Consider the following 27961-nt stretch of genomic DNA (forward strand, 5'->3'; position numbering starts at 1 on the left):
GAAAAATGCCAAGCTTCCATTGGAAACAATTGAAAACATGCGCCGGCCGCGGGCGTAAAAGTTTTGGTGTACACAACCCCTAAGTCTAGGACTAGTCTAATCCCTGTCCGGGAAACCGCCCCTAAAACTTTTCTTTAAATGAAGCTTAAATAAATTGATTGCAACCACTTACCTTAAAAAATTGAGTAAATTGAATGAATCTTTTAAGTGTATTTTATTCATGTTCATATTGTGCATTAGCTAATAAAAATTAATTCTGATTTAATGTCTCTGTAGCAGGTCTCATTTACAAATGCACCACAGATCATAATTTTTTTTTTTTTTGCTTTTATAGAGGCTTCAAATCAAAGTGCTGTAAAAAAAACTGCGTTTTATCAGTCTGTTTGTTTTCTGTAATTGCACTGTAAGCATCACATTACCTATGAGCTACAGGAGCACCTGCGGTAGAGGACATCAAACTCCTGCTCCAGGCAAAAGTTCATCAGTTTGTTTTTGTAGCAGCATTGTTTGTTCAACTGGCAACGTTAATCCAATTTATCATTTCATTTGTACACTTTTACACTCATGTAGACAATGCGTTTTTTTAGATCCTTCAAAGGTCTGGAAGTGTCCCTTTTAGAAGTGCAAATGGTTGTGAGTTCAAGGTCAGGGAACACACATGATGATAAAATGTTTAACTTAAAGAATCTATTGTGAGCTGCTTTGGATAGAAGTGTCTTTATGTCTGGAGTGCGACTTTATAGTTTCCGGCTTAATTTAATCTACTGCCAGAAATTCTTCTGGATAAACTTTCTTTTTAGTCCTGGAACAACTTTTGATCATCCTGTCAAGATTTTAAAGTTAATACATTTATTAAAACACATCACCATACTGTACTTGAAGGTGAGGTTTTGTTGTGATGAATAAACTGATGGTGTCCATCTAATTTACAACACATTAATATTGTCTTCATTTAAATCAAGTGGGGCTAAATCAGATAAGCTTTATGGGTGATGTATCCTGCTAATTTAAGATTTTTTGGACTAGATCTATACAGTATACAACATTTCAGAGGAAACACAGAAGAGTTTGCATTTGAAAGTGATTTATTGAACAGACACAGTTGGTTATATTGACAGAATTAACCTTACACCACAATCCAGGATAAATCAAAAGAATCATTTTTGTGAAGGTAATGTGACAAACATCCACTAATTTCAGATATTACACAATTTTTGAAACATGCCCATTCTAATACAAAATCACCATTTATTTAATCTAAATATTAAATCTCACGAAAACAGTTGAATAAATGAACCAGAAGACTTCCACCTGAAGGTCACAGAAACAGAGATGATTTCTGATGTGTAAATGTCTTCACTTCTGGGTGGCTGGGTCTACATTGTAAAAAAAAGATCAAACTTATAAAATTTATAACAATATTTGCTATTAAAGGCGGAGTGCATGATCTCTGAAAGCCAATGTTGGTATTTGAAATCACCTAAAACACGCTCCTACCCCAATAGAGTCTGGACTCTATTTTTAATCTTTTGATAGACCCGCCCCACACATACAGTACACAACCCAGGCAACAATGTCGGTTAGTAGACATTCCCCTTACTACTGATTGGCTACAAGTGTGTTTTGGTACTTGGCCCGACTTCCTTTTCCAAAGTGTTTTTAAAAAAATAATCATGCACCCTGCCTGTAAGTCTCGGGCAATAACCCAGGGGTCTCCAACGTGGTTCAAAATCAACAAGTAAAACTAAAAAGTTTTGAGTAGACTATATTAAAAAGTAGCTCTCCAGAATGTTTTATCCATTGTGGTAGCCCTTGCTCACAAAAAGGTTGGAGAGGTGGAAACATGCACATTTTAAAGGACGAGTTCGGTATTTTAGACTGAAAGCCCTGTTTTCAGATTGTTTATGGTGAAATAGAATGGTTTTGACTGAAATTTCGACATTTGCGGCTGCCCTGAGAATTTTCGCGTGTTTGTGTTTCAGCTCAGACCTCTACAATGGGTTTAATGGTGCACTGGAACAATCCTTCCTAAAATGCATTAAACTTTCGTTTACAAAGACGTGAAACTCACCGAGTGGTCAGGGGTGTCCACTGGTATGCTCACACAAAAATCGCTGCAAAAGACGCATTCCAACAGGTTTTATCGTAGTTTTGTCCAACTCCATTGACTTGTATTAGTTGTGCTGTGAGGTACGGTATTACTCCGCGCCGGGAACTTTGTTTCTATTCTTGCAATTGGCAAAGGCGGATTAGCGCCACCACCTGGGCTGGAGTGTTTATTATTCAAGCTCTAAGCGGAAGAATGTACGGGTGAGGCGCTTGGAAAAATAGGTCCACAAGTTAACAACGAATGCTAAAACACCTGTTGGAAAGCATCTTTTGCAGCGATTTTTGTGTGCGCATACCAGTGAACACCCCTGACCACTCGGTGAGTTTCACGTCTTTGTAAACGAAAGTTTAATGCATTTTAGGAAGGATTGTTCCAGTGCACCATTAAACCCATTGTAGAGGTGTGAGGTGAAACACAAACACGCGAAAATTCTCAGGGCAGCCGCAAATGTCGAAATTTCAGTCAAAACCATTCTATTTCACCATAAACAATCTGAAAACAGGGCTTTAAGTCTAAAATACCGAACTTGTCCTTTAAGGTAAAACAACATTGTGAAATAACACTTTTTTTCATTAACTGATGTTATGCAACAAAAACGTGATTTTTTTTCCTCCCGTAATTCACAATTTCAATTTGCGCAGTTTAAATGGTAATAAAAACACAACTATATAACAGTCTCTAACTTACCTGGGCCACAGGTGTAGGACACATTCAGGTATTTGTAGGTTTCTGCACAGGGATCACCGAAAACTGTGCTATTAGCAAGAACGGAACAATCGTTTTGTCCATTACATCTGTAAACACACAGAATAACCATTTTTTAAAGAATAAAGGCAATCATTTGAATGTCACATACGTTTGAATGTTCACAGTGTTCTTACTGAGTGGTCAGCACACTTAGGGATGAACTCTGAGAGCACTGAACATTTGAGATCTGGTCAGCTGGTTTTCCAGTAGAGCAGGTTGTGCTGTTTGTACGTCCATAATTGGCTGCAGACACTTTTATAAACTGATTGTCTGTTAATAAATAGTATAACACAAGTGTTTGTGTGTGTAAAAAATCAGATTATATACATTTGCCATTATTTTATGTCCATATACAAAACCTAACGTGTTCAACCATCATTTACTTAAATATTGTAATACAATAAATCACTTTTGCTTCTATTTTGCTTTTAAAAGATTTGTGCTGTCAGTAAAAATGTAATAGACATCTAATCATATACCCTAAACAAACACGGTTTGCTTTGCTTACACGATTAAGGGGCAGTTAAGGGTTTAAAGTAATCCTGGACTAGGCCTTAGTTATATTAGGACAGTTAAGTAGTTTTACAAACAAACCTTACACAAAAAAAAAAATACAAGTGTGCATCTTAAGACAAAACAATGTCACTGATTTAATGTTGTTAACAGTGGCGGCCGGTGACTTGTTTATCAAGGGTATACGATGCAAAGCTCGACACAACATGTTTTAGCCCGTCATGTGTGTGGCTCGTCATTTCAAAATATGTGTTCGGCGCATCATACTTTTGTCAAACGTATGTGTATCACGTGTCAAGTCAAAATGCATGTCTGCTGTAGATGCCTCAAAGTGTTTTTTGATAAAAGAGAGGCTCGCGTTTGCCAGATACTGTACTCACTTAATCTTCCAAGTATTTTGTGAACGTACGCATCTCTTTTATCATAAACCCTTTCAATGCATGTGCAGAGGGCACGTATTTTGAAATGACACATGATGCACATGGTTCACATGACGCAACGAACACATATTTTGAGTTTTAGTTTTTTGGGAGCTCAAATATGCATTTTAGTCTGGGACTTAGAAAAGCCTGTCCACGAAACTGTCCTAAATATCATTTGGGCAAACACGATGTAACCAAATTCAAGTTTATTTTGGCTATAAGTGGGTTTGTCATGTATCTTGTGTTTTGTAGTTCATGTCTTTTATTTTGAAATTTTCTTCCATATGCATGGGCTATTTCTCAATATATGTCAAGTACTGTTCCAGTTACAAGTTCACATCTAGCCAGATGTGTTCATGATACACGCACCTTTTATCGAGGAGGCATCATAAATCACTTCAAACTATCTTTATGTTTGCTATTTTACAAATGCATATTAAACTTGTAAACCATTCGTTTAGTTTTTTTTCCTTTTTAGATTTAAGAGTATTCCTGGTCCGAAAATAAAACGAGTTACTAAAAAATTTCCTGTGTCACGCGCAGCCATCACACCCAGATATTATGCACAGCTACTTCATGTACTACGGCTTTTGATCATTAAGTCCTTATCAATCTGAAATCACTGTTGGTTTCGTTTATAACATGCATTTGAAAAAGCAACACTCGTCAAACATAATCTTTATACATATTCTTTATTTTCATGAAAATACTATCTTTATGTTTGTGATCGCCCATGGATTTAAAATCTTTAAGAGCTTAAGATGTAAAAATCATCTAGTGTGCCCTGGGCATTACCCATAGCCAGATCATTTTTTTTTTAAATAAGACCAAAAACCTGCATCATGTGCCCTATGATTATTTTAAAGTTGACTTATTGAAAAAGTATTATAAGCAAACTTGGCCACTCTGATGTAAAGTGCCAACACTAGTGTTAATGCAAATACAATGCAATGCTGCCATGAATATGCAAATTATCACATGACATCATCTAGCGACATTTATTGTCTTTCTGAGCAGACTTTAGCTACTTTCAATGGATAATTGTTGGCAATACTTCAGAAATCTTACCAAAGCTTGCTTACTAAACACCCATCAATATGAGGGTGAAAGGCAGAGACAGCAAAATAAACTTTAGGGTGGAAGGCGTGTTTTAGTTTTGGTTTTAGTATCACACGAAATGCAAATAAGCTAAGAACAGGAATTGCAATTCCATAGACATTAATAAACGCACATATGTGATATTTGGTTTAACAAACATGTTAAATATCTATCAGGTAGTTACAAAAACTAGTTAAGTTTAGAATGAGGTATCTGTAGCAAAAGCAAACAAAATAATAACTTACTTGGGTGACAGATGTAAGACACATTCAAGTATTTGTAAGTTCCTCCACATGGATCACCAAAAATTGAGTGACTCGCAGAAATTGGACAAGCGTGTGTCCCATCACATCTGTAAATAAAGAGAATTACAGCAATTTATTTATAAAAAAGAAAAGAGTTGATGTCCTAATAATGTTCACGCTGTTCTTACCGATTGGCCAGCACACTTAGGGTTGAATTCTGAATGCACTGAACATTTGAGGTCTGGCCTGGTATTCCGCTAGAGCAGGTTACTCTGTTTGTTCGCCCATAATTGGCTGAAAGCATCTTAATGAACCGATTATCTGTTGACAACAATTTTTTTTTTACATCCACATGGTTTTTTTAGGGTTTTTGTGATTTATGTGCAAAAGATGCTTATACTAATAAGCTACGCAGAAAAGGGAAACTCACACACACGCGTGCACGCACACACAGATCAAATTGAACTTACTACAGCTGATATTGATGGTGCCTGCCTCACAAACAGTCCTTTTCTGTATTATTGCACCTGTAGGGAGACAAACAGCTGTCAATGCAGTAAGTTATTAAGTTATTAAATACTTGATAGTGTTAACATGAACTTACTTGATGGTATGCAGATGTAGGACACATTCAGATACTTGCAAGTTCCTCCACATGGATCACCGAAAACTGTGCTATTTGCAGGAATGGAACAATCTTTTCGTCCATCACATCTGTCAACACACAACATTAAATATAAAAAATAATAAAAGAAAACGTATTAATATCCTTTAACCTGTATATGATATCGATGTATATTACGCTTTTTTACCGACTGGCCAGTACACTTAGGGATGAACTCTGAGTGCATTGAACATTTGAGATCTGGTTGGCTGGTTTTCCACTGGAGCAGGTTGCACTGCTTGTACGTCCATAATTGGCTGAAATCACTTTAATGCGGCCCTGGTCTGTTGATAGAAAAGTAACATTATAAATGTTATATATATACTGTATAAACATATATTTTTCTCATTGTGCTTAAAATGTTTTTAAAATGCAAATTCAGTGTTTTAATAAAATCCGGAGAACTCACCACAATGGAGACTGGCAGTGTCTGAGTCGCAAGCTATTACTTGAGATGTTAAATCTTAAGAGAAAGACAAACAGCATTTAAAGAGTAGTAATGCTACATTGTTACATTAACTACTTGTTTTCATTTAAAATGCTTGGCTTGATTTTTTATGACTTCTCTCTGACTCCAACTGCAACAATATTCCATCTGAATCAAAATATTTATAACCATATATAACACCTGATTCATAATGATGTATCCTGTTACCGGCAAGTGACTGATACTGATATTGGAAATGTACACTCACTTAAAGGATTATTAGGAACACCATACTAATACTGTGTTTGACCCCCTTTCGCCTTTAGAACTGCCTTAATTCTACATGGCATTGATTCAACAAGGTGCTGAAAGCATTCTTTAGAAATGTTGGCCCATATTGATACGATAGCATCTTGCAGTTGATGGAGATTTGTGGGATGCACATCCAGGGCACAAAGCTCCCGTTCCACCACATCCCAAAGATGCTCTATTGGGTTGAGATCTGGTGTCTGTGGGGGCCATTTTAGTACAGTGAACTCATTGTCATGTTCAAGAAACCAATTTGAAATGATTCAAGCTTTTGTGACATGGTGCATTATCCTGCTGGAAGTAGCCATCAGAGGATGGGTACATGCTGGTCATAAAGGGATGGACATTGTCAGAAACAATGCTCAGGTAGGCCGTGGCATTTAAATGATGCCCAATTGGCACTAAGGGGCCTAAAGTGTGCCAAGAAAACATCCCCCACACCATAACACCACCACCCCCAGACTGCACAGGGGTAACAAGGCATGATGGATCCATGTTCTCATTCTGTTTTCGCCAAAATCTGACTCTACCATCTGAATGTCTCAACAGAAATCAAGACTCATCATACCAGGCAACGTATTTCCAGTCTTCAACTGTCCAATTTTGGTGAGCTCGTGCAAATTCTAGCCTCTTTTTCCTATTTGTAGTAGAGATGAGTGTTGCCCGGTGGGGTCTTCTGCTGTTGTAGCCCATCCGCCTCAAGGTTGTGCGTGTTGTGGCTTCACAAATGCTTTGCTGCATACCTCGGTTGTAACGAGTGGTTATTTCAGGTCAAAGTTGCTCTTCTATCAGCTTGAATCAGTCGGCCCATTCTCCTCTGACTTCTAGCATCAACAAGGCATTTTCGCACAGGACTGCCGCATACTGGATGTTTTTCCCTTTTCACACCATTCTTTATAAACCCTAGAAATAGTTGTGCGTGAAAATCCCAGTAATTGAGTAGATGTTGAAATTTTAGACCGGCCCGTCTGGCACCAACAACCATGCCACGCTCAAAATTGCTTAAATCACCCTTTTTTCCCATTCTGCAATTCAGTCTGGAGTTCAGGAGATTGTCCTGACCAGGACCACACTCCCAAATGCATTAAAGCAACTGCCATGTGATTGGTTATTTAGATAATTGCATTAATGAGAATTTGAACAGGTATTCCTAATAATCCTTCAGGTGAGTGTATACCTTGTAATATATTGGAAGTCGATTTGAATAAAAGTGTCTGCCAAATGCATAAATCCAAATGATGAACCAGATTCATCTGAAGCTCACTTATGCCAGAGGGGAGTAGAGACTGTTGCCCATTATTCAAAGCAAACACAGGGCACGCCATCAACAACAATGCATGAAATGAGCCGAGGCTGGTTGGGGGAATGTGGCCTTGCTAATGACCTAAGATTCATAGTGCATCATGTTGATGGCCGAAAGCGGATATGCCGATTACCAACAGAGGCTAAGGCACCTGGATGAACTGTTGGGCGGAGACAGCTAGGCAATGTTTTCTTAGGACACTTTAGGCCTCATTTTCATAACTGCACCATCCCTAGCAGCTGAAGTGCACTCATTCATGGCAACTGTGTTCCCTGCTGGTGATGGCCATTACCAACAGGATAATGAGCCATGCCACATTGCTAGAATCATCAAGTAGTGGTACGGAGAACATGATATTGAATTTCTGTTAATGCCCTGGCCTTCAAATTTACCTGACATGAACCAAATTGAACAGTAGTAGTTCGACTTGGAAAAGCGGGTTTGCGCTACATTACCCCCACCCCAAAATATACGGGAACTTGAGGACATTATGGTACCACAGGAAACCTATTGCGACTTTGTCAAACCAATGCCTCGTCTTATAGCTGCTGTTTAGCAGGCTGGGAGGTGATGACAAAGAAAAAGTCTAATGCAACCTCTGATAGGCAGGTATTTATTGCATATATACAATATTATCTATAAAAAACTAAATAAAAGACTAACCACAGGTGAGTTGAGCAGTTTCTCCCTCACAGGCGGTGAGATCCACTGCTTTGACACCTAAAGAGACACCACAGAGTATAACAAACTACCACCAGATGTATTAAAACTACCAATATTCAAGAAACAGAATGTGCTAGATTTTAAGCACTTGAATAACATACATAAGCAATTACAATATACACAGTATGTTTAATTTAAATCCTTTAATAAACTGACAACTTCCTAAATTGCATAAAAATCTTACCACACTGACAAAGTAGCACCAGCCCTGAAAAATAAAGTAAATTAAGTAAAACTTTAACAAAAGTATACATTTTACTGCTCATATTTACAGAAAAGTATTTTTTTCTTAAAAAAAAAACATGTTAATATACTTACAGAAAATTAAACTCATCCTTCCTTGTTGCATGTTGACTGTCCAAAAATTAATGATGCTGAACAAGATGAAATAGCTCAGCTTCACCAAATCAGGTTTTGTTCTGGAATAAATGAGCTGACAAGACTAAATTAAACCAGTTTAGGATGCCAGTCTTGATTCTTAACATCTGTCAGTTGGTTACCAAACCTGCCCTAAACCTACTTTTCATAAAGCGTGATTTACATATTTACAAATGGAAAACTCTGGATTTTCTTTGAAAGGCACATATTATGCAAAATCCACTTTTACAAGGTATTTGAACATAGATTTGTGGGAAGTGTTTGAAAACAACAACCCAACTAACCTTTAATTCTTTTTTTAATTCCCATTGACCCAAAGCAATATCATGATTAGACATGCTGTTTGATTCTCTTGTTTATGTGACGTCACAAAACAAAGCCCTGCCCTCAGCCACAAACTAAATTTTTAGCCGTTATAGACTCACTGATGTCCTTGTCCGTTTCAGCTGGTTCACGTGTTCTGAATGAAAACGCGTTGTGGAAACGCGTTGGTAGGCTAGTGCTTTTTGTCCCAGCTGCTATTATAGTTTATCAATACGGCAGAACGACATGGAAGCCTCCTTGGACTTACCCGTTCGATGTAAGTAAAGAGAAGAAATTCTAAGCTTACAAAGAAAAGTCAGATCACTGGCAGAGGTCATTTGACACCAACAAGGACATATTTATGAATAAAGACATTGATTTTGATTACCCTACCTTTAACATATAAAATTATGTCACGCATTTTACCTAAGACATGACTCGTATCTGATATCTGTATTTAAATTATACTTTTGCCAGACTGTATTTGCTATGAGTGCAATGATTTTCTGCTTAAGCTCTATACCTTCTCAACTGAACAAATTAGCTATTAGGGTAATAATATAGTGTGCTGCACTTATTACTGTAAATTAATATAATCAAATTCAGATCATTTTTTATTATATTGCTCACGCTGCACTGATCATCATCTTGACACTCATCACCAGCCAATCAGAGCACTGTATGAAGAGCACATTCACATTCAACATGACTGAGTTCTTTACCCTTATACCAGTGCAGTCCCATATACATAGTGTATCCATATGTGTTATAGAAACTGCAGCCTGAATAAAACTACTCACATTATTACAAAAAAAAGCCTAAGCTACTGCAAAAAATGTGTAATTTTCTCTAAGAGACAAGCTTATTCTTTTTTAGATTTATAAACACATTATAGATCAGTATGAAAGAGTAAATCTGTAACATGACTTCTGACACCAAGCAGAAAGGATTTTGGTCATACAGTATTGTGTAGTGCTGAATTAGAAATGTTGTCCTACATGCAAAACAGTTCAGATACACAAACATAAGATACAGAGTTTGCATTGGAAAGTAGTTTGTTCAACAAAAAGTGGTTCATCCCAGATGGAACATATTAAGACCAAAAAATACAAATCTTTAGAAATACCAAAAGAAAGGACAGAAATACCAAAAATTTGAATCAAAAATAATGGCTTGTATTTCTATTAACATGATATTATATTGCCAGATCAAATAGCTTATAGAGTTTCATATTGTTTTTCTGGCATTCAGTAATCTAATGAGTTATTGCCCAATTAGGAAAATGAATGTGTTTATAAAATCACTTATTTCTATCTTAAAAATATAATGGAGAAAACAGATATATAAATAAATTAAGCTTAAGATTTTCTCTTCTCATCATATATGAAGATTACAGAAATAAAGATGTTTTTTGATGTGTGGATGTTTTCATTGCCCGGTCAAACAGTTACTGTAAATTGTAAAATGTGAGACTTGAATTAGAATGATGGCAAATCTGTGAAGTTCTTCTTCCGTATGAAGCATATTGAACTGCCATTTTTTTATTAGATGCTAAAACAACACAAAAGATGTTTAGCATGTCTTGCTATATAGAATATATTAAACATACACTCTAAAAAATGCTGGGTTGTTTTTAACCCACACTGTAAAAAACAACCTATAGAATTTACTCAAAAAAATTGTTGTAACAATTTGCACTCACTTTGTTTAAGTAAATTATATCCTATATATTTGATTAAAAAGTACCTAAATTTAATTACTATGATAAAGTAAAAAAAATTAGGTAAGGTCTACCTATTTTTTCATAACTAATTACTTATAAAAAAATGAATAACATTAACCCTATTGGTATTAAGGCACAGATCTATTAAATTATTATTAATAATGATAAGCCATTAAGAAACATTACATATTACTTATTCAGAGAGGGTTGAATAAGAAAATAGTCATGCACAAGATTGCATAAATTGCTTGCTTTATTGACCAAATAACATTCTGTAAACATTTAAAACGAATTATTGGACGTATAATAACCCCAATACATTTCAAGTGAAATACAACATATCATAGTTTTACATAAAGCTTCTTGAACATATTATTTCATAAAACAAAATAAACCAAGGCTTCATGAGATGTTAAAAAACCATTAAAAGCAAGATTCCTAAATACTGTTCTTCACGTTATCATTAGAAAATTAAAGAAGACAATAATATGAGAGGAAAAACTGATCTCATTTACCTCAGTAGACTAGCATGCTATATCGATACAAACAAACATTTCAACTTCATTTAAAACTTATTAAGTGCAAAAATACAACTTCATATTATGCTATAACTCACAGTACACGTGCATAAAACATTGAACACTAACAAGAAGTACTTACATTCAATTTTAAGTGATTCAACTTCATATACAAGTCTCATATATAACATATGAACTCCGAAATACTTTTTTGAACAGACATTAAAAAGCGAAAGGCAACGTTAAGTATATATCCGTAAATGATAATAATAATAATAATAATAATAAAATGGCTTCATAAATGGATCCCTTCTAAAACAAAACTCAATATATTAACAGATAAATGCAAGAAAACTTTTACAGTAATTATCTAGCATCGACAGCTTTACCGTTGTTTGTTTGTCTGCTCGACGCCCTCCCGTCTGTATCGTACATCAACCGTCCGCTGCTCTCTCTCGTCACGTGGCTTGCTCAAGTTCAACCACTCATATTGAGCAGCTCCGCTGTTCACGAGATTCAGACATGTAAATAATAATAATGGAAGTTAATATTTTAATCATAAATATGGATATTTATTCGTATTCACAGGTGCAAGAACTGGGCGATGTTTCATTCAAAGCTAACCTGACTGACATATTCTAACCTATCAATCTGTCAACAACAGAGACAGAGAAGCACGCAAATGACTAAACTTCTGGTAGATTTTACAGTTAACCAACTTAACATTTCCATTCATGATGATATCAACAAGTTAAATAAAAACTTACCTGTCAACAAACCGCAGTTCTCCCGCCGATATGATATGAAAAAATGGTGACTCGAGTCCCGCCTGGATGTTGATTCATGCGCACTTTGCGGTGCTAAGGCCAATATTTTGGGGTATATGTTACTTATTTTTTTAGTATTGCAGTTATTACTGTTAAAAATTGGATAGTGAAGGTAGAATATACCCATTATTTTTTATTTTACTTGCTAGCTTATATACTTAATTAAATTATAACTAATTTTCATGGGTTAAATTTAACACCCTCCAGAGTAATTTTTTACAGTGCAGGGCTGCAAGGCCGCGTTATCCTAATGGGCAACATGGGCTGCAGCCCAGGGCTCCGAACACTAGGGGGCCTCCGAGACAATTCTATTTTGAGTTTTTAAAAACATTTTGATTGACGTAATTATGCGTAAGCGCTAACTAGAGCAGAGGCCCCCAACCACTGGGTCGCAAGAATGTTCTGAAAAAATGTGTATAATAGCTATAGCTTATGGGATATTTTGTCCTTTAAGAACCGACTTCAAATAACATCGATCATTTCCACTCTTGTAAGGCCGCGGTCTCTCTCTCTCTCTCTCTCTCTCTCTCTCTCTCTCTCTCTCTCTCTCTCTCTCTCTCTCAGCGCATCGGCAATCACATAGCTGTCTTTGGAGTTTGAGTATACAGTACTTTTAAAACACAGAGGTATTATTTATGAATCATTTGCAAATGTACCTCGCAAATCATGTATAAGTGAAAACCATGATCAAAATAAACTCTTTAACTGCAGTAATAATATTTAACGGGTACACTTTTAACGTAAGTTTGAAAAGAACCTAAACAGTGTCAAGCATCATTAAAATCATATCGTAAACGGGAGTCTCTGTGCGTCCGCGCCCGGCCGAAATTCTTCTGGCATCTCTCCTCATCATCTCCTCCTTCACTTAAACTTGGGGCTCGAACCCGTCCTAAGGTCGAGCTGCCTTCAAAAACAGCGAGCCAAGTTCGTTTACCGTTAATTTATGATGACTAAATATAGGCAGGCAATCTCGTGAAACAATGAAAGTAAGCTAAAACAATCCGCCAAAATATGGTTTTACACACCTATAGAAAATATACAATAAATAAAGCAATTATTAATTTTTTTAATGCATGATTGTTTTATCTTTACTTCTGTTTAAAACGTTATACATTTCTCAAAAGAGGATCTTCAGCACTTTTCCAGTTTGAACAGCAACTACAGGAGCTTGTTCAGTTGCTTTTCCCAATGTGTAAATTGCATTATAAGAATCTTTCTCACCATCCTTGTGTCGAATGCTTCGGCAGATTTTCATTTGGGATAAACGAAATTGGGATAAACTGAGGTTGTCAAGTGAGTAAAACATTTTGCATCAACTTGATTTTAATGATTTAATTAAGGAATTCTCTTTGAAAAAGAGCAGAAAGAAGCTCTTTTGGTGAGTTAATAAATGTTATTTTCTGATTTGTATAGATTATAACTTGATACCATTGTTTAATTTAATTACATAATTTAATTACATACATTAAAGTCAAGTGAGTATGACATTTTGCGTCAACTTGATTTTGATGATTTAGTCAAAATTCTCTTTAAAGAAGAGCAGAAAGAAGCACTTTTAGTTGCTTAATAAATGTTATTTTCTGTGCTGTTCTGATTGTAAAATTATTACTTGATAATATTGTTTAATTTGTTTAAATAATTTCAGCCTACTTTTGCGTCAACTTGATTTTAATTATTTAATTGAGGAATTCTCTTTAAAGAAGAGCAGAAAGAAGCACTTTTTGTTGTAAATTTTATTAAATAAATGTTATTTTCTGTGCTATTTCTGATTGTAAAATTATTACTTGATAATATTGTTTAATTTGTTTAAATAATTTCAGCCTACTTTTGCGTCAACTTGATTTTAATTATTTAATTGAGGAATTATATTTAAAGAAAAACAGACAGAAGCACTTTTAGTTGTGAGTTGCATTTAATAAATGTTATTTTATGGGCTGTTTTTGATTGTAAAATTATGACTTGATAATATTGTTTAATTTGTTTAAATAATTTCAGCCTACTTTTGCGTCAACTTGATTTTATTTATTGAATTGAGGAAATCTCTTTAAAGAACAGCAGAAAGAAGCACTTTTTGTTGTAAGTTTTATTAAATAAATGTTATTTTCTGTGCTATTTCTGATTGTAAAATTATTACTTGATAATATTGTTTAATTTGTTTAAAAAATTTCAGCCTATTTTTGCGTCAACTTGATTTTAATTATTTAATTGAGGAATTCTCTTTAAAGAAGAGCAGAAAGAAGCACTTTTTGTTGTAAGTTTTATTAAATAAATGTTATTTTCTGTGCTATTTCTGATTGTAAAATTATTACTTGATAATATTGTTTAATTTGTTTAAATAATTTTAGCCTACTTTTGCGTCAACTTGATTTTAATTATTTAATTGAGGAATTATATTTAAAGAAAAACAGACAGAAGCACTTTTAGTTGTGAGTTGCATTTAATAAATGTTATTTTATGGGCTGTTTTTGATTGTAAAATTATGACTTGATAATATTGTTTAATTTGTTTAAATAATTTCAGCCTACTTTTGCGTCAACTTGATTTTTGATTGAGGAATTCTCTTTAAAGAAGAGCAGAAAGAAGCACATTTTGTTGTAATTTTTGATTAAATAAATGTTATTTTCTGGGCTATTTCTGATTGTAAAATTATTTGATAATATTGTTTAATTTATTTAAATAATTTTAGCCATTTAATGTTGCACATACGCTGTAAAAAACACTGGATTTACTAAAAAACAGTGCATCGTTTTTGCATCACCTTTTTTCAGTAAGTTTTACTAAAAAAATTAAGCAATGGGGCACTATATTTTTTAGGAAATCCAGCCATTATTTTTTTCAGTGTATATTGGGGGGCCTCAAACCAGCGTTAGCCCAGGGCCTCACAAAGGGTTAACCCGGCACTGCAGGGCTGGGTCACTATTGGACCGAACACACTGCCGGGTTAAAATTACCCAACTGCTGGGTTGTTTTAAAGATGCAGTTTGTATTATTTTCGCCGCTAGATGGCGCCAGATCAAACAATAACAATGATGTTGTTTACTGACGCTCTGAAGCAGCGTGGAATTATGGGATTTGTAGTCTTTAACTCAACCACTGATGGCCATCAATCAGACGCGAACGAGAAATCACGTAAGGTAATCAAGTCTTATAAATGTTGCGTTTGATGACATATTTCATTATGTAAGTTTATATGTGATGTTCAAAACGAAATTGTTAGTCATTATGATATTACAGTATTAGTCCAAATTTGTAAAATGTAAGACTTGAATTAGAATGACGGCAAATCTGTCAAGTTCTTCTTCCGTATGAAGCATATTGAACTGCCATTTTTTTATTAGATGCTAAAACAACACAAAAGATGTTTAGCATGTCTTGCTATATAGAATATATTAAACATACACTCTAAAAAATGCTGGGTTGTTTTTAACCCAGGGCTGGGTCACTATTGGACAGAACACACTGCCGGGTTAAAATTACCCAACTGCTGGGTTGTTTTAAAGATGCAGTTTGTATTATTTTCGCCGCTAGATGGCGCCAGATCAAACAATAACGAGAACGAGAAATCACGTAAGGTAATCAAGTCTTATAAATGTTGCGTTTGATGACATCGTTTATTTCATTATGTAAGTTTATATGTGATGTTCAAAACGAAATTGTTAGTCATATTGATATTACAGTAACAGTATTAGTCCAAATTCGAAAGTAAACACAGCACAGAATTAAGTTTTCAACTTACAATCTACAATGATTTTTGACATAATGTATTGACAGTACAAATCTTATTGTGAAGTGTCTTAAAATGACCATTTATATTGCTGTACAATACCTTTTGATGTGCATATCGTCCGCGGGAAGACGCGCTGATTACAGTCTACACACTAATGTTGTGTGATCAATATAATAGCATACGTTTTTTGAAGGGTTACGAATCAAAACAACTCTCCCATCGCGTAAAACACTAGCAGGATCAGAATCTCGGTCTAGTTAAATGTTGTCGTGAAGCTCTCTCCATCCAGATAATGCAACAACAAATTGATCCTCCCTCGTTTTGTTCCAAACTCTTCTTGGGTCGTTTGGTTGGCCCGTACGCTTACAGGAGCTGACACAACCAGCGGCAGACGGTACAGAGATATCCATAAGTTCATAAGCAAGCGCGTAGCCCGACAGGCGCTTTCGCATAGTTCCGCATTTGTCCACAACACTGGCTCGCTGCGTCCGAAAACTCAAGACATTGAGGACTTGTTGCCTCTCTGCCTCTTGAGGAAATTACTTCGGCTTCGGAGGCCTGAAGGCCGCTCAGAGAAAGGCTTTCCGACGCACTTCAAAGGCAGCGTGTTTGAAATATAAACAGAGAGCGCCTTTGTGATAACTAATCACATATTTGAAAACTACAATACTAATTTCGATGGCAATTATTCGCAATAATTTGAATGGGAAAGAGTTAAACATGCTTCCAAGCATATTTGATCATCACTTCAACAGTTGCACGATATAAATGTTAATCTATAAATTAGACAAATGTTAATTTATGAAAATACACACTACAGTCTTTAATCATATTTTCATTGTGTCTATGCTGTGTCTGTGTTGCTTGAGCACCGCGCTCTGTTGCAGTCACACTTGATTCTGAGGAACTACTTTGTTTGGCGGAAGAGTAATATTTGTAATAATATAATTACAACTTATTTGTGTTTCATTTTATGAAATTCTGCTATGCATATGAAGTTATCGTTTTATAAACACAATAAGCCCCGCAAAGCAGTGGTATAACAGTGCATTTTAAAACAGCTGAGGGTGCTTTGCGTCGTGCCTAACAACGCCCCTTAGCTGATATAAAATGCACTGGTAAACCACTGCTTCTTTGGGCTTATTACTTTATTTTGTAACAGTTGAAAGGTGTAAAATGTACCCACTTGGTGGGCCACAGGTATATATCCAGATATTTTAAATGTAAAATAAAAAAAACAACAAGAACTTACTACAGCCTTGGCTTCCACAGTCAAACGGCCCCTGGACATCTGGTCCACCTTAAGAAAAAAGTTATTTAGAAGTATAGATAATACACTAAATTTACCCTTGGTTTCACAGACAAGGCATGAGTTTAGTCCTAGTTTAAAATACATGCTTGATCTGTCTCAACTGAAAATAAGCCAGTGCATTTGATTTGTCTCAAGATACACACCACTAACATATTTTTCTAATGTATGTTTATTAAAGATGCTTAAACATCTTAATTTTAACTAAGGCCTAGTCTTGTGAGAAGAAATTTAAACTTTACAGCCGTATTTTGTCAGGTATAGAAAAACATAAAGGCCTGGGGCCTCATTTATCAAGCGTGCGTACGAACAGAAGTGTGCATAAAGTGTGCGTAAGAACAGTTTTACGCAAAGTGTGGAATTTATCAAATTGTACTTATACGTAGAAATGTGTGTAAATATACGCACACCTCGGAGTATGCGTACGCAGAGCATCTAGTGGTAGAATATTGACAAATTATTGGCAAATCATCCATTTTCAGAGATCGTGCAGATGATGCTGGTTATGCGGCTGTCCAAGGAAAGTTCTGTCATTGTCATGAACGTGCACGAGCATGATGCTTAAGCACAAGTGGGATTTATCATCAAGGATTACTTACTGATGTGCGTATCACATTTAACGTTACGTTACTTGACTTTTAACTTTCAAATGTAAATAGCTTCAGCTCGTTCGTTATATACCAACGGCCAATGTAAACAAACTAATAAAACTCATAGTTTGCTGCCAAATTTGCAACACTTATGCCATAATGTCAAGTTAATATTTAGAATATAACTCACCAAAGCATACATTTTAACTTCTTATTTAAAAGAAGAAGTTCATTCGCAGTGTTTTGATGCTCTGTGATTCTGCATCTGCCTCCGTTCTAATTCTCTATTTTGCTCTCTCCTCACTCTAGCGACAGCTTTTCCAAGTTATCGCATCACTTCAGGAATCCAATAATTTGTTTTAAATCACTGTTTTGAATCACTTTTTCCTCTTAATAAATATTTTAGTTTCTTGAGATCGCCCCGTGCAGCTGCTCATCTGACTCGCTCATCTGACTCGCTTTCACTCTGTGCTGGCAGCGGCACCTGTGTGAACTGAATGCGCTGCTACCATTGGCTCATAAAAGTGTCTGTCACCGTAGCAAGATCAGCGATTGGTTGAAAGTTTCTTCTCCTTCTAGAACACTCGCCTTCTCTCTCTCTTAATTCTTTTCCAACAGCAAATGCATCAATGTTTATGTGCGGTCTGAAAAATGTGTGCGGTCTGACAAATCTATTGCGCGGCCACTTTGACGCGCAGCTTAGAGGGAACATTGCTGCTCATATGTTTGCTATATATATATATATATATATATATATATATATATATATATATATATATATATATATATATATATATATATATATATATGTATATATATATATATATATATATGTATATATATATATATATATATATATGTATATATATATATATATATATATATGTATGTATGTATATGTATATATATGTATATGTATATATATATGTATATGTTAAGTGCAACAATAAATGTTTCTTGTTATATGGTGATATCCTGATTTAAGTCACTGTAGCAGGTCTCATTTAAAAATGCACCACAGATCTTCATTTACATTTATGCTTTTGGCAAAGGCCTTTAATTCAAAGTGCTGTAAAAAGTGCATTTTCTCAGTCTGTTTGTTTTCTGTAATAGCACTTTAAGCATTACGTTACCTATGAGCTACCTGCGGTAAAGGGACATCAAACTCCTGCTCCAGGCAAAAGTGCATCAGCTTGTTTTTGTAGCATTGTTTGTAACATAAATCCCATTTATCATTTCATTTGTACACTTTTACACTCATGTAGAAAATGCGTTTTTAGATCCTTAAAAGGTCTGGCAGTATTCCCATAGCTTATGGTTTGCAATCTATTAGCAGAGCAAATGGTTGTGAGTTCAACGTCAGGTTCAATGTATTCACTGTGAGCTGCTTTGGATAAAATGACTGCAAATGTATATTTGCAGTACAACTTTAGTTTCCTACTTTTTCTCAAACACATTGTGATTTTTGCAAGAAATGCTTCTGGATAAACTTTCTTTTTAGTCCTGGAACAACTTTTGATCATCCTGTCAGATTTTAAAGTTAAAGTGCACCTATTTCATTCCTAAAACAATGTTTTTTTGTGTGTATTTGGTATAGTGTTTGCATGGTTTATGGTCAAAAAACACATTATTTTCCACATACCATACATTTTTTGTAGCTCCAGATATACTACTTTCCTCAAACGCATTGATTTACAAAACTCATCGATCTGGAAAACGCTGTGTCCCTGATTGGCCAGCTAATCTGTACATTGTGATTGGCCTGAATACCTCTGACGTCAGCTGGAAATGTGACACTCCTTACCATGTTTGAAAGATTCGCTAACAATGCAATGCTAACAGGAGTTAACTTACAGACTGTGAGTTTGAAGCGGGAAGAATTATGATAATGTCGGTCTTGTCCACTTCAACAAGTCCAGGAAGTAAACTGTTGCCTACAATCCGTGTATTTATTGTAGTCCTAGAAAAGAGATTTACGTTGGAGGCGATAACTCGCACCATCGTTTACTTTAGGGTATGTACCTTTTGCATATTGTTAACATGTACTAATACACACTTACAAACCAAAGAAAATGTAAAATCGTGAATCGGACAATATGATCTTTAATGTATATTTAAAACATCAATAAACTTAAATTCAAACACAACTTTGTTTGAAACATGTCATATTCTTACGTATGGTTAACAAGAGTAGAAATAAAGATCAATGTTGCTGTAACATCACGTCTACATGAAAGAAATTAGGTTTATTAAAAAATGTCAACACACAAGGGGTGAAGGTCAGGTTTTGTTGAATGTACAACACATTAATATTGTCTTAATTGAAAAATGTATTAAAACGAGTGGGGCTACATCACATAAGCTTTATGGGTGATGTATCCTGCAATTTTTTTTATTTTTATTTTTTTAGATCTACAGTATACAACATTTCAGAGGAAACACAGAGAAGAGTTTGTATTTGAAAGCGATTTATTGAACAGAGACAGTTGGTAATATTAGGACAGAATGAATCTTACACCAAAATATAAGTATTTAAATTAAAAGAATCATTTTTGTGACTAACTAATTCAGATATTAAAGTGTTTCATTCTAATTCAAAATCACCATTTATTAAATCTAATTATTATCTCATGAAAACAGTTGAATAATTGAACTAGAAGATTTCCAACTCATTCTACAGAAGGTCACCGAAAGACAGATGATTTCTGATGTGTCAATGTTTTCACTTCTAGAGTAAAGATGCTGGGTCTACAATGTAAAATAACATAAAATTTGTTATTAAGTCTTAGGCAATAACTTATACAGTATGGTATACATCTACATTAAAGAGAAACTTATATGGGGGTAAAACAAAAAAAAATTAATAGTTGCAGATTTTAAGGTAAAACAACATTGTGAAATAATTTTCCTCCCGTAATAAGTTATTCCAAAAGTCATGCAGACAGATGTTGGTAGGTTTTTGTATATTGTAGACACCACACTTGCTACTATGGTTTAGCGAAGTAGATGCAGGCATGTTTTCCAAGCATTAATGGGAAGCCCCTTACTTGGGAGCAGCCACATGTTGTTTCTGTAAGCTTAAATGATTTCGCATCTTTCAAAAATAATCTACTATAAGGTGACCTGAATATGGGAGTTTTTGTCAAATTGACGTGTTTCCATTTGGCATATTTTCAACGTACAATTTCAACTTGCGCAATTTGAAGGGTAATGAAAACAGTTACTAACTTACCTGGGCCACAGGTGTAGGACACATTCAGGTATTTGTAGGTTTCTGCACAGGGATCACCGAAAACTGTGCTATTAGCAAGAACGGAACAATTGGTTTGTCCATCACATCTGTAAACACACGGAATAAACATTTTTTTTAAAGAATAAAGGCAATCATTTGAATGTCACATAACTTTTAATGTTCACACTGTTCTTACTGAGTGGTCAGCACACTTAGGGTTGAACTCTGAGTGCACTGAACATTTGAGATCTGGTCAGCTGGTTTTCCAGTAGAGCAGGTTACACCGTTTGTTCGTCCATAATTGGCTGCAGACACTTTTATAAACTGATTGTCTGTTGATAAATAGTATAACACAAGTGTTTGTGTGCGTAAAAAAGAATATGATTTGCTATTTTTTATGTCCTTATACAAAACTTAACATGTTCAATCTTATCCATCATTTACTTAAATATTGTAATACAATATATATTGTAATAATAATAATAATAATTCACTTTTTGCTTCAAATACTGGAAAGTTAGATCCCAGCAAGCAATTTTATGTTTAAAAGATTTGGGCTGTCAGTAAAATTATACCATTGCCCAAAAATAAACACGGTTTACTTTATCATAAACCCTTTCGACGCCTGTGCAGCAGGCACATATTTTGAGATAACGCATGATGCACATGGTTCACATGATGCAACAAACACTTATTTTGACAATACGAGCAACACACATGACACTCCGAACACATATTTTGAATTTGTGCCCCATGGAAGAGAAGTCACCGGCCGCCACTGGTTGTTAGTGATGTTTAGATATGTCCGTACAAGGTTTTTTAAAATTAAGGGAGCTCAAATATGCATTTTAGTCTGGGACTTAGATAAGCCCTGTCCAGGAAACTGTCCTTAAATATCATTTGGGCAAAAACTATGTAACCAAATTCAAGTTTATTTTACACATAAGTGGGTTGTCATGTATCTTGTGTTTTGTAGTTCATGTCTTTTATTTTTCAATTTTCTTGTCTGTTTATAGTTCTATGTGCATGGGTTGTTTCTCAATATACGTTCTTGATCAAGCCAGATGTGTTCTTGATACACCCCTTTTATCGAAGATACATCAAAAATCACTTCAAACTGTCCTTATGTTTGTGGTTGCCCATGGATTTAAAATAGTTTAAGATGTAAAAATCATCCAGTGTGCCTTGGGCATTACCCATAGCCAGACTTAATTTTTTTAAATAAGACCAAAAACCTGCAACCTGTGCCCTGTGATTTTTTTAAAAAGGTGACTTATTGAAAAAACTTGGCCACTCTGATGTAAAGTGCCAACACTAGTCTTAATGCAAATACAATGCAATGCTGCCATGAATACGAAAATTATCACATGACATCATCTAGCGACATTTATCGTCTTTCTGAGCAGACTTTAGCAATTTTTAATGGATAATAGTTGGCAATACTTCAGAAATCTTACCAAAGATTGCTTACTGAACATCAGTATGAGGGTGAAAGGCAGAGAGAGCAGCAAAATAAACTTTGAGGGTGGAAGGCGTGTTTAAGTTTTGGTTTCAGTATCAAGCGAAATGCAAATAAGCTAAGAGCAGAATTTTGTCATTCCATAGACATTAATTAACCCACATATATATAAACATGTTTAAATATCTATTAAGTAGTTACAAAAACTAGTTAAGTTTAGAATGAGGTATCTATAGCAAGATCAAACAAAATAATAACTTACTTGGGTGACAGATGTAAGACACATTCAAGTATTTGTAAGTTCCTCCACATGGATCACCAAAAATTTTGTGACTCGCAGAAATAGGACAAGCGTGTGTCCCATCACATCTGTAAATAAAGAGAATTACAGCAATTTATTTATAAAAAAGAAAAGAGTTGATGTCCTAATAATGTTCACGCTGTTCTTACTGAGCGGCTAGCACACTTAGGGTTGAACTCCGAATGCACTGAACATTTGAGGTCTGGTTAGCTGGTCTTCCAGTAGAGCAGGTTTCACTGTTTGTTCGCCCATAATTGGCTGAAAGCATCTTAATAAACCAATGATCTGTTGACAACAAGTTGCATTACTTATAAAAAAAAAAATAAATCCACATGGGTTTTTTGAGGGGTTTGTGATTTATGGGGCAAATGATGCTTATACTAAGAAGCTATGCAAAAAAGGGACACTCACACATGTCCGCATGCACGCACACACACACACAGAGAGAGGGTGAGAGAGAGAGAGAGAGAGAGAGAGAGAGAGAGAGAGAGAGAGAGAGAGAGAGAGATCAATTTGAACTTACTACAGCAGATAGTGATTGTGCCTGCCTCACAAACAGTCCTTGTCTCTATTATAGCACCTGTAGGGAGACAACAGCTATCAATGCAGAAGTTGTTAAATATCTTTTAGTTAATACTTTTAGTATTAGTATTAAGATAGTGTTTACATGAACTTACTTGGTGGTATGCAGATATAAGACACATTTAGATATTTGTAAGTTCCTCCACATGGATCACCAAAAACTGTGCTATTTGCAGGAATGGAACAATCTTTTTGTCCATCACATCTGTCAACACACAACATTAAATATAAAAAATAATGATAAAAAAAAATGTATTAACGTCCTTTAACCTGTATGTGATATTGATGTATATTACACTTTTCTTACCGACTGGCCAGCACACTTAGGGATGAACTCTGAGTGCATTGAATATTTGAGATCTGGTTTGCTGGTTTTCCACTGGAGCAGGTTGCACTGCTTGTACGTCCATAATTGGCTGAAATCACTTTAATGCCTCCCTGGTCTGTTGATAGAAAAGTAACATTATAAATGTTATATATATATACTGTATAAACATATATTTTTCTCATTGTGCTTAAAACATTTCAAAAATGCAAATTCAGTGTTTTCATTAAATCCGGAGAACTCACCACAATGGAGACTGGCAGTGTCTGAGTCGCAAGCGATTACCTGAGATGTTAAATCTTAAGAGAAAGACAAACAGCATTTAAAGAGTAGTAATGCTACATTGTTACATTAACTACTTGTTTTCATTTAAAATGCTTGGCTTTATTTTTTAATGACTTCTCTCTGACTCCAACTGCAACAATATACAGTACCATCTGAATCAAAATATTTATATTATATAATAACACCTGATTCATAATGATGTATACTGTTACCTGGACAAGCAAGTGACTGATACTGAAGAAATGTACACTCACCTAAAGGATTATTAGGAACACCATAATAATACTGTGACCCCCTTTCGCCTTCAGAACTGCCTTAATTCTATGTGATGCTGAAAGCATTCTTTAGAAATGTTGGCCCATATTGATAGGATAGCATCTTGCGGTTGATGGAGATTTCTGGAATGCACATCCAGGGCATGAAGCTCCCGTTCCACCACATCCCAAAGATGCTCTATTAGGTTGGGATCTGGTGACTGTGGGGGCCATTTTAGTACAGTGAACTCATTGTCATGTTCAAGAAACCAATTTGAAATGATTCGAGCTTTGTGACATGGTGCATTATTCTGCTGGAGGATGGGTACATGGTGGTCATAAAGGGATGGACATTGTCAGAAACAATGCTCAGGTAGGCCGTGGCATTTAAATTATGCCCAATTGGCACTAAGGGGCCTAAAGTGTGCCAAGAAAACATCCCCCACACCATTACACCACCAGCCTGCACAGTGGTAACAAGGCATGATGGATCCTTGTTCTCATTCTGTTTTCGCCAAATTCTGTCTCTACCATCTGAATGTCTCAACAGAAATCAAGACTCATCATACCAGGCAACGTTTTTCCAGTCTTCAACAGTCCAATTTTGGTGAGCTCGTCCAAATTCTTGTCTCTTTTTCCTAGTTGTGGTGGAGATGAGTGGTACCCGGTGGGGTCTTCTGCTGTTGTAGCCCATCCACCTCAAGGTTGTGCGTGTTGTGGCTTCACAAATGCTTTGCTGCATACCTCGGTTGTAACGATTGGTTATTTCAGGTCAAAGTTGCTCTTCTATCAGCTTGAATCAGTCGGCCATTCTCCTCTGACCTCTAGCATCAACAAGGCATTTTCGCACAGGACTGCCGCATACTGGATGTTTTTCCCTTTTTACACCATTCTTTGTAAACCCTAGAAATGGTTGTGCGTTAAAATCCGAGTAACTGAGCAGATTGTGAAATTCTCAGACCGGCCCATCTGGCACTAACAACCATGCCAGTCTCAAATTGCTTAAATCACCTTTTTTCCCCCATTCTGACATTCAGTTTGGAGTTCAGGAGATTGTCTTGACCAGGACCACACCCCTAAATGCATTGAAGCAACTGCATGTGATTGGTTGATTAGATAATTGCATAAATGAGAAATTGAACAGGTTTTCCTAATAATCCTTTAGGTGAGTGTATAACATCTGATTCATAATGCTGTATCCTGTTACCTGGACAAGCAAGTGACTGATACTGATATAAGAAATGTATACCATTTAATCCACTGTAAGTCGATTTGAATAAAAGTGTCTGCCAAATGCATAAATCCAAATGATGAACCAGATTCATCTGAAGCTCACTTATGCTAGAGGGGAGTAGAGACTGTTGCCCTTTATTCAAAGCAAACACAGGCCACGCCATCAACAACAATGCATGAAATGAGCCGAGGCTGGTTGGTGGAATGTGGCCTTGCTAATGACCTAAGATTCATAGTGCATCATGTTGATGGCCGAAAGCAGATATGCCGATTACCAACAGAGGCTAAGGCACCTGGATGAACTGTTGGGCGGAGACAGCTAGGCAATGTTTTCTTAGGACACTTTAGGCCTCATTTTCATAACTGCACCATCCCTAGCAGCTGAAGTGCACTCAATCATGGCAACTGTGTTCCCTGCTGGTGATGGCCATTACCAACAGGATAATGAGCCATGCCACATTGCTAGAATCATCAAGTAGTGGTACGGAGAACATGATGGTGAATTTCTGTTAATGCCCTGGCCTTCAAATTTACCTGACATGAACCAAATTGAACAGTAGTAGTTCGACTTGGAAAAGCGAGTTTGCGCTACATTACCCCCACCCCACAATATATGGGAACTTGAGGAGATTATGGTACCACAACCTATTGCGACTTTGTCAAACCAATGCCTTGTCTCATAGCTGCTGTTTAGCAGGCTGGGAGGTGATGACAAAGAAAAAGTCTAATGCAACCTCTGATAGGCAGGTATTTATTGCATATATACAATATAAAAAACTAAATAAAAGACTAACCACAGGTGAGTTGAGCAGTTTCTCCCTCACAGGCGGTGAGATCCACTGCTTTGACACCTAAAGAGACACCACAAAGTATAACAAACCACTACCAGATGTAATACAACTACCAATATTCAAGAAACAGAATATGCTAGATTTTAAGCACTTGAATAATACACATACATAAGCAATTACAATATACACAGTATGTATTAATTTAACTGCTTTAATAAACTGAAAACTTCCTGGTAATGTTATATCATTTGTAAGTCTTTGGATGAAAGCTTTTGCTAAATTAGTTAATGTATGTAATTTTTACATATTTTAGATTTTTTTATCATTTTTTTACACAAACATAATAATCTTACCACGCTGACAAAGTAGCACCAGCCCTGAAAAATAAAGTAAATTAAGTAAAACTTTAACAAAAGTATACATTTTACTGCTCATATTTACAGAAAAGTATTTTTTTCTTTAAAAAAAACCATATTAATATACTTACAGAAAATTAAACTCATCTTTCCTTGTTGCATGTTGACTGTCCAAAAATTAATGATGCTGAACAAGATGAAATAGCTCGGCTTCACCAAATCAGGTTTTGTTCTGGAATAAATGAGCTGACAAGACTAAATTAAACCAGTTTAGGATGCCTGTCTTTATTCCTTAACATCTGTCAGTTGGTTACCAAACCTGCCCTAAACCTACTTTTCATAAAGCGTGATTTACATATTTACAAATGGAAAACTCTGGATTTTCTTCGAAAGGCACATATTATGCAAAATCCACTTTTACAAGGTATGTGAACATAGATTTGTGGGCAGTGTTTGAAAACAACAACCCAACTAACCTTTAATTCTTTTTTTAATTCTCATTGACCCAAAGCAATATCATGATTAGACATGCTGTTTGATTCTCTTGTTTATGTGACGTCACAAAACAAAGCCCTGCCCTCAGCCACAAACTAAATTTTTATAGACTCACTGATGTCCTTGTCCGTTTCAGCTGGTTCACGTGTTCTGAATGAAAACGCGTTGTGGAAACGCGTTGGTAGGCTAGTGCTTTTTGTCCCAGCTGCTATTATAGTTTATCAATACGGCGGAACGACATGGAAGCCTCCGTGGACTTACACGTTCGATGTAAGTAAAGAGAAGAAATTCTAAGCTTACAAAGAAAAGTCAGATCACTGGCAGAGGTCATTTGACACCAACGAGGACATATTTATGAATAAAGACATTGATTTTGATTAATTAAATAAAATCCTTACAGTACCTTTAACATATAAAAAATGTCACGCCTGTTACCTAAGACATGACTCGTATCTGATATCTGTATTTACATTATACTTTTCCCAGACTGTATTTGCTATGAGTGCAATGATTTTCTGCTTAAGCTCTATACCTTCTCAACTGAACAAATTACTGTAGCTATTAGGGTAATATAGTGTGCTGCACTTATTACTGTAAATTAATATAATCAAATTCAGATCATTTTTTATTATATTGCTCACGCTGCACTGATCATCATCTTGACACTCATCACCAGCCAATCAGAGCACTGTATGAAGAGCACATTCACATT

General features: G+C 35.6%; 1 protein-coding gene across 1 annotated transcript; it reads right to left on the minus strand.

The window, feature by feature from the left end:
* Positions 1 to 236: 236 nt before the first annotated feature.
* On the minus strand, positions 237 to 26868 carry LOC135775138 (uncharacterized). The gene is made up of 23 exons (XM_065285156.1): positions 26752 to 26868; positions 26402 to 26458; positions 24081 to 24134; positions 23818 to 23953; positions 23606 to 23715; positions 23452 to 23508; positions 23078 to 23213; positions 22890 to 22996; positions 21365 to 21500; positions 21169 to 21275; positions 19791 to 19870; positions 8880 to 9003; positions 8746 to 8769; positions 8502 to 8558; positions 6209 to 6262; positions 5948 to 6083; positions 5740 to 5849; positions 5606 to 5662; positions 5324 to 5456; positions 5136 to 5242; positions 2992 to 3127; positions 2798 to 2904; positions 237 to 1376 (listed from the first exon to the last, which is right to left on the minus strand). Exons 1-23 carry the CDS (start codon positions 26831 to 26833, stop codon positions 1357 to 1359), a joined length of 2127 nt encoding a protein of 708 aa, XP_065141228.1. The 5' UTR covers positions 26834 to 26868; the 3' UTR covers positions 237 to 1356.
* Positions 26869 to 27961: the final 1093 nt, after the last annotated feature.

The sequence above is a fragment of the Paramisgurnus dabryanus genome, chromosome 21 (genome assembly GCF_030506205.2).
Source record: "Paramisgurnus dabryanus chromosome 21, PD_genome_1.1, whole genome shotgun sequence".
Lineage (NCBI taxonomy): Eukaryota > Metazoa > Chordata > Actinopteri > Cypriniformes > Cobitidae > Paramisgurnus > Paramisgurnus dabryanus.

Coding starts and splice junctions, on each gene's coding strand:
- LOC135775138 (XM_065285156.1), bottom strand. CDS start 26,833: ATGAGCAGTAAAATGTATACTTTTGTTAAAGTTTTACTTAATTTACTT. Junction 8,770..8,879: donor AAGGATGAGTTTAATTTTCT/GTAAGTATATTA, acceptor TTTATTTTTCAG/GGCTGGTGCTACTTTGTCAG. Junction 6,263..8,501: donor AACTGCTCAACTCACCTGTG/GTTAGTCTTTTA, acceptor CTTTCTCTTAAG/ATTTAACATCTCAAGTAATA.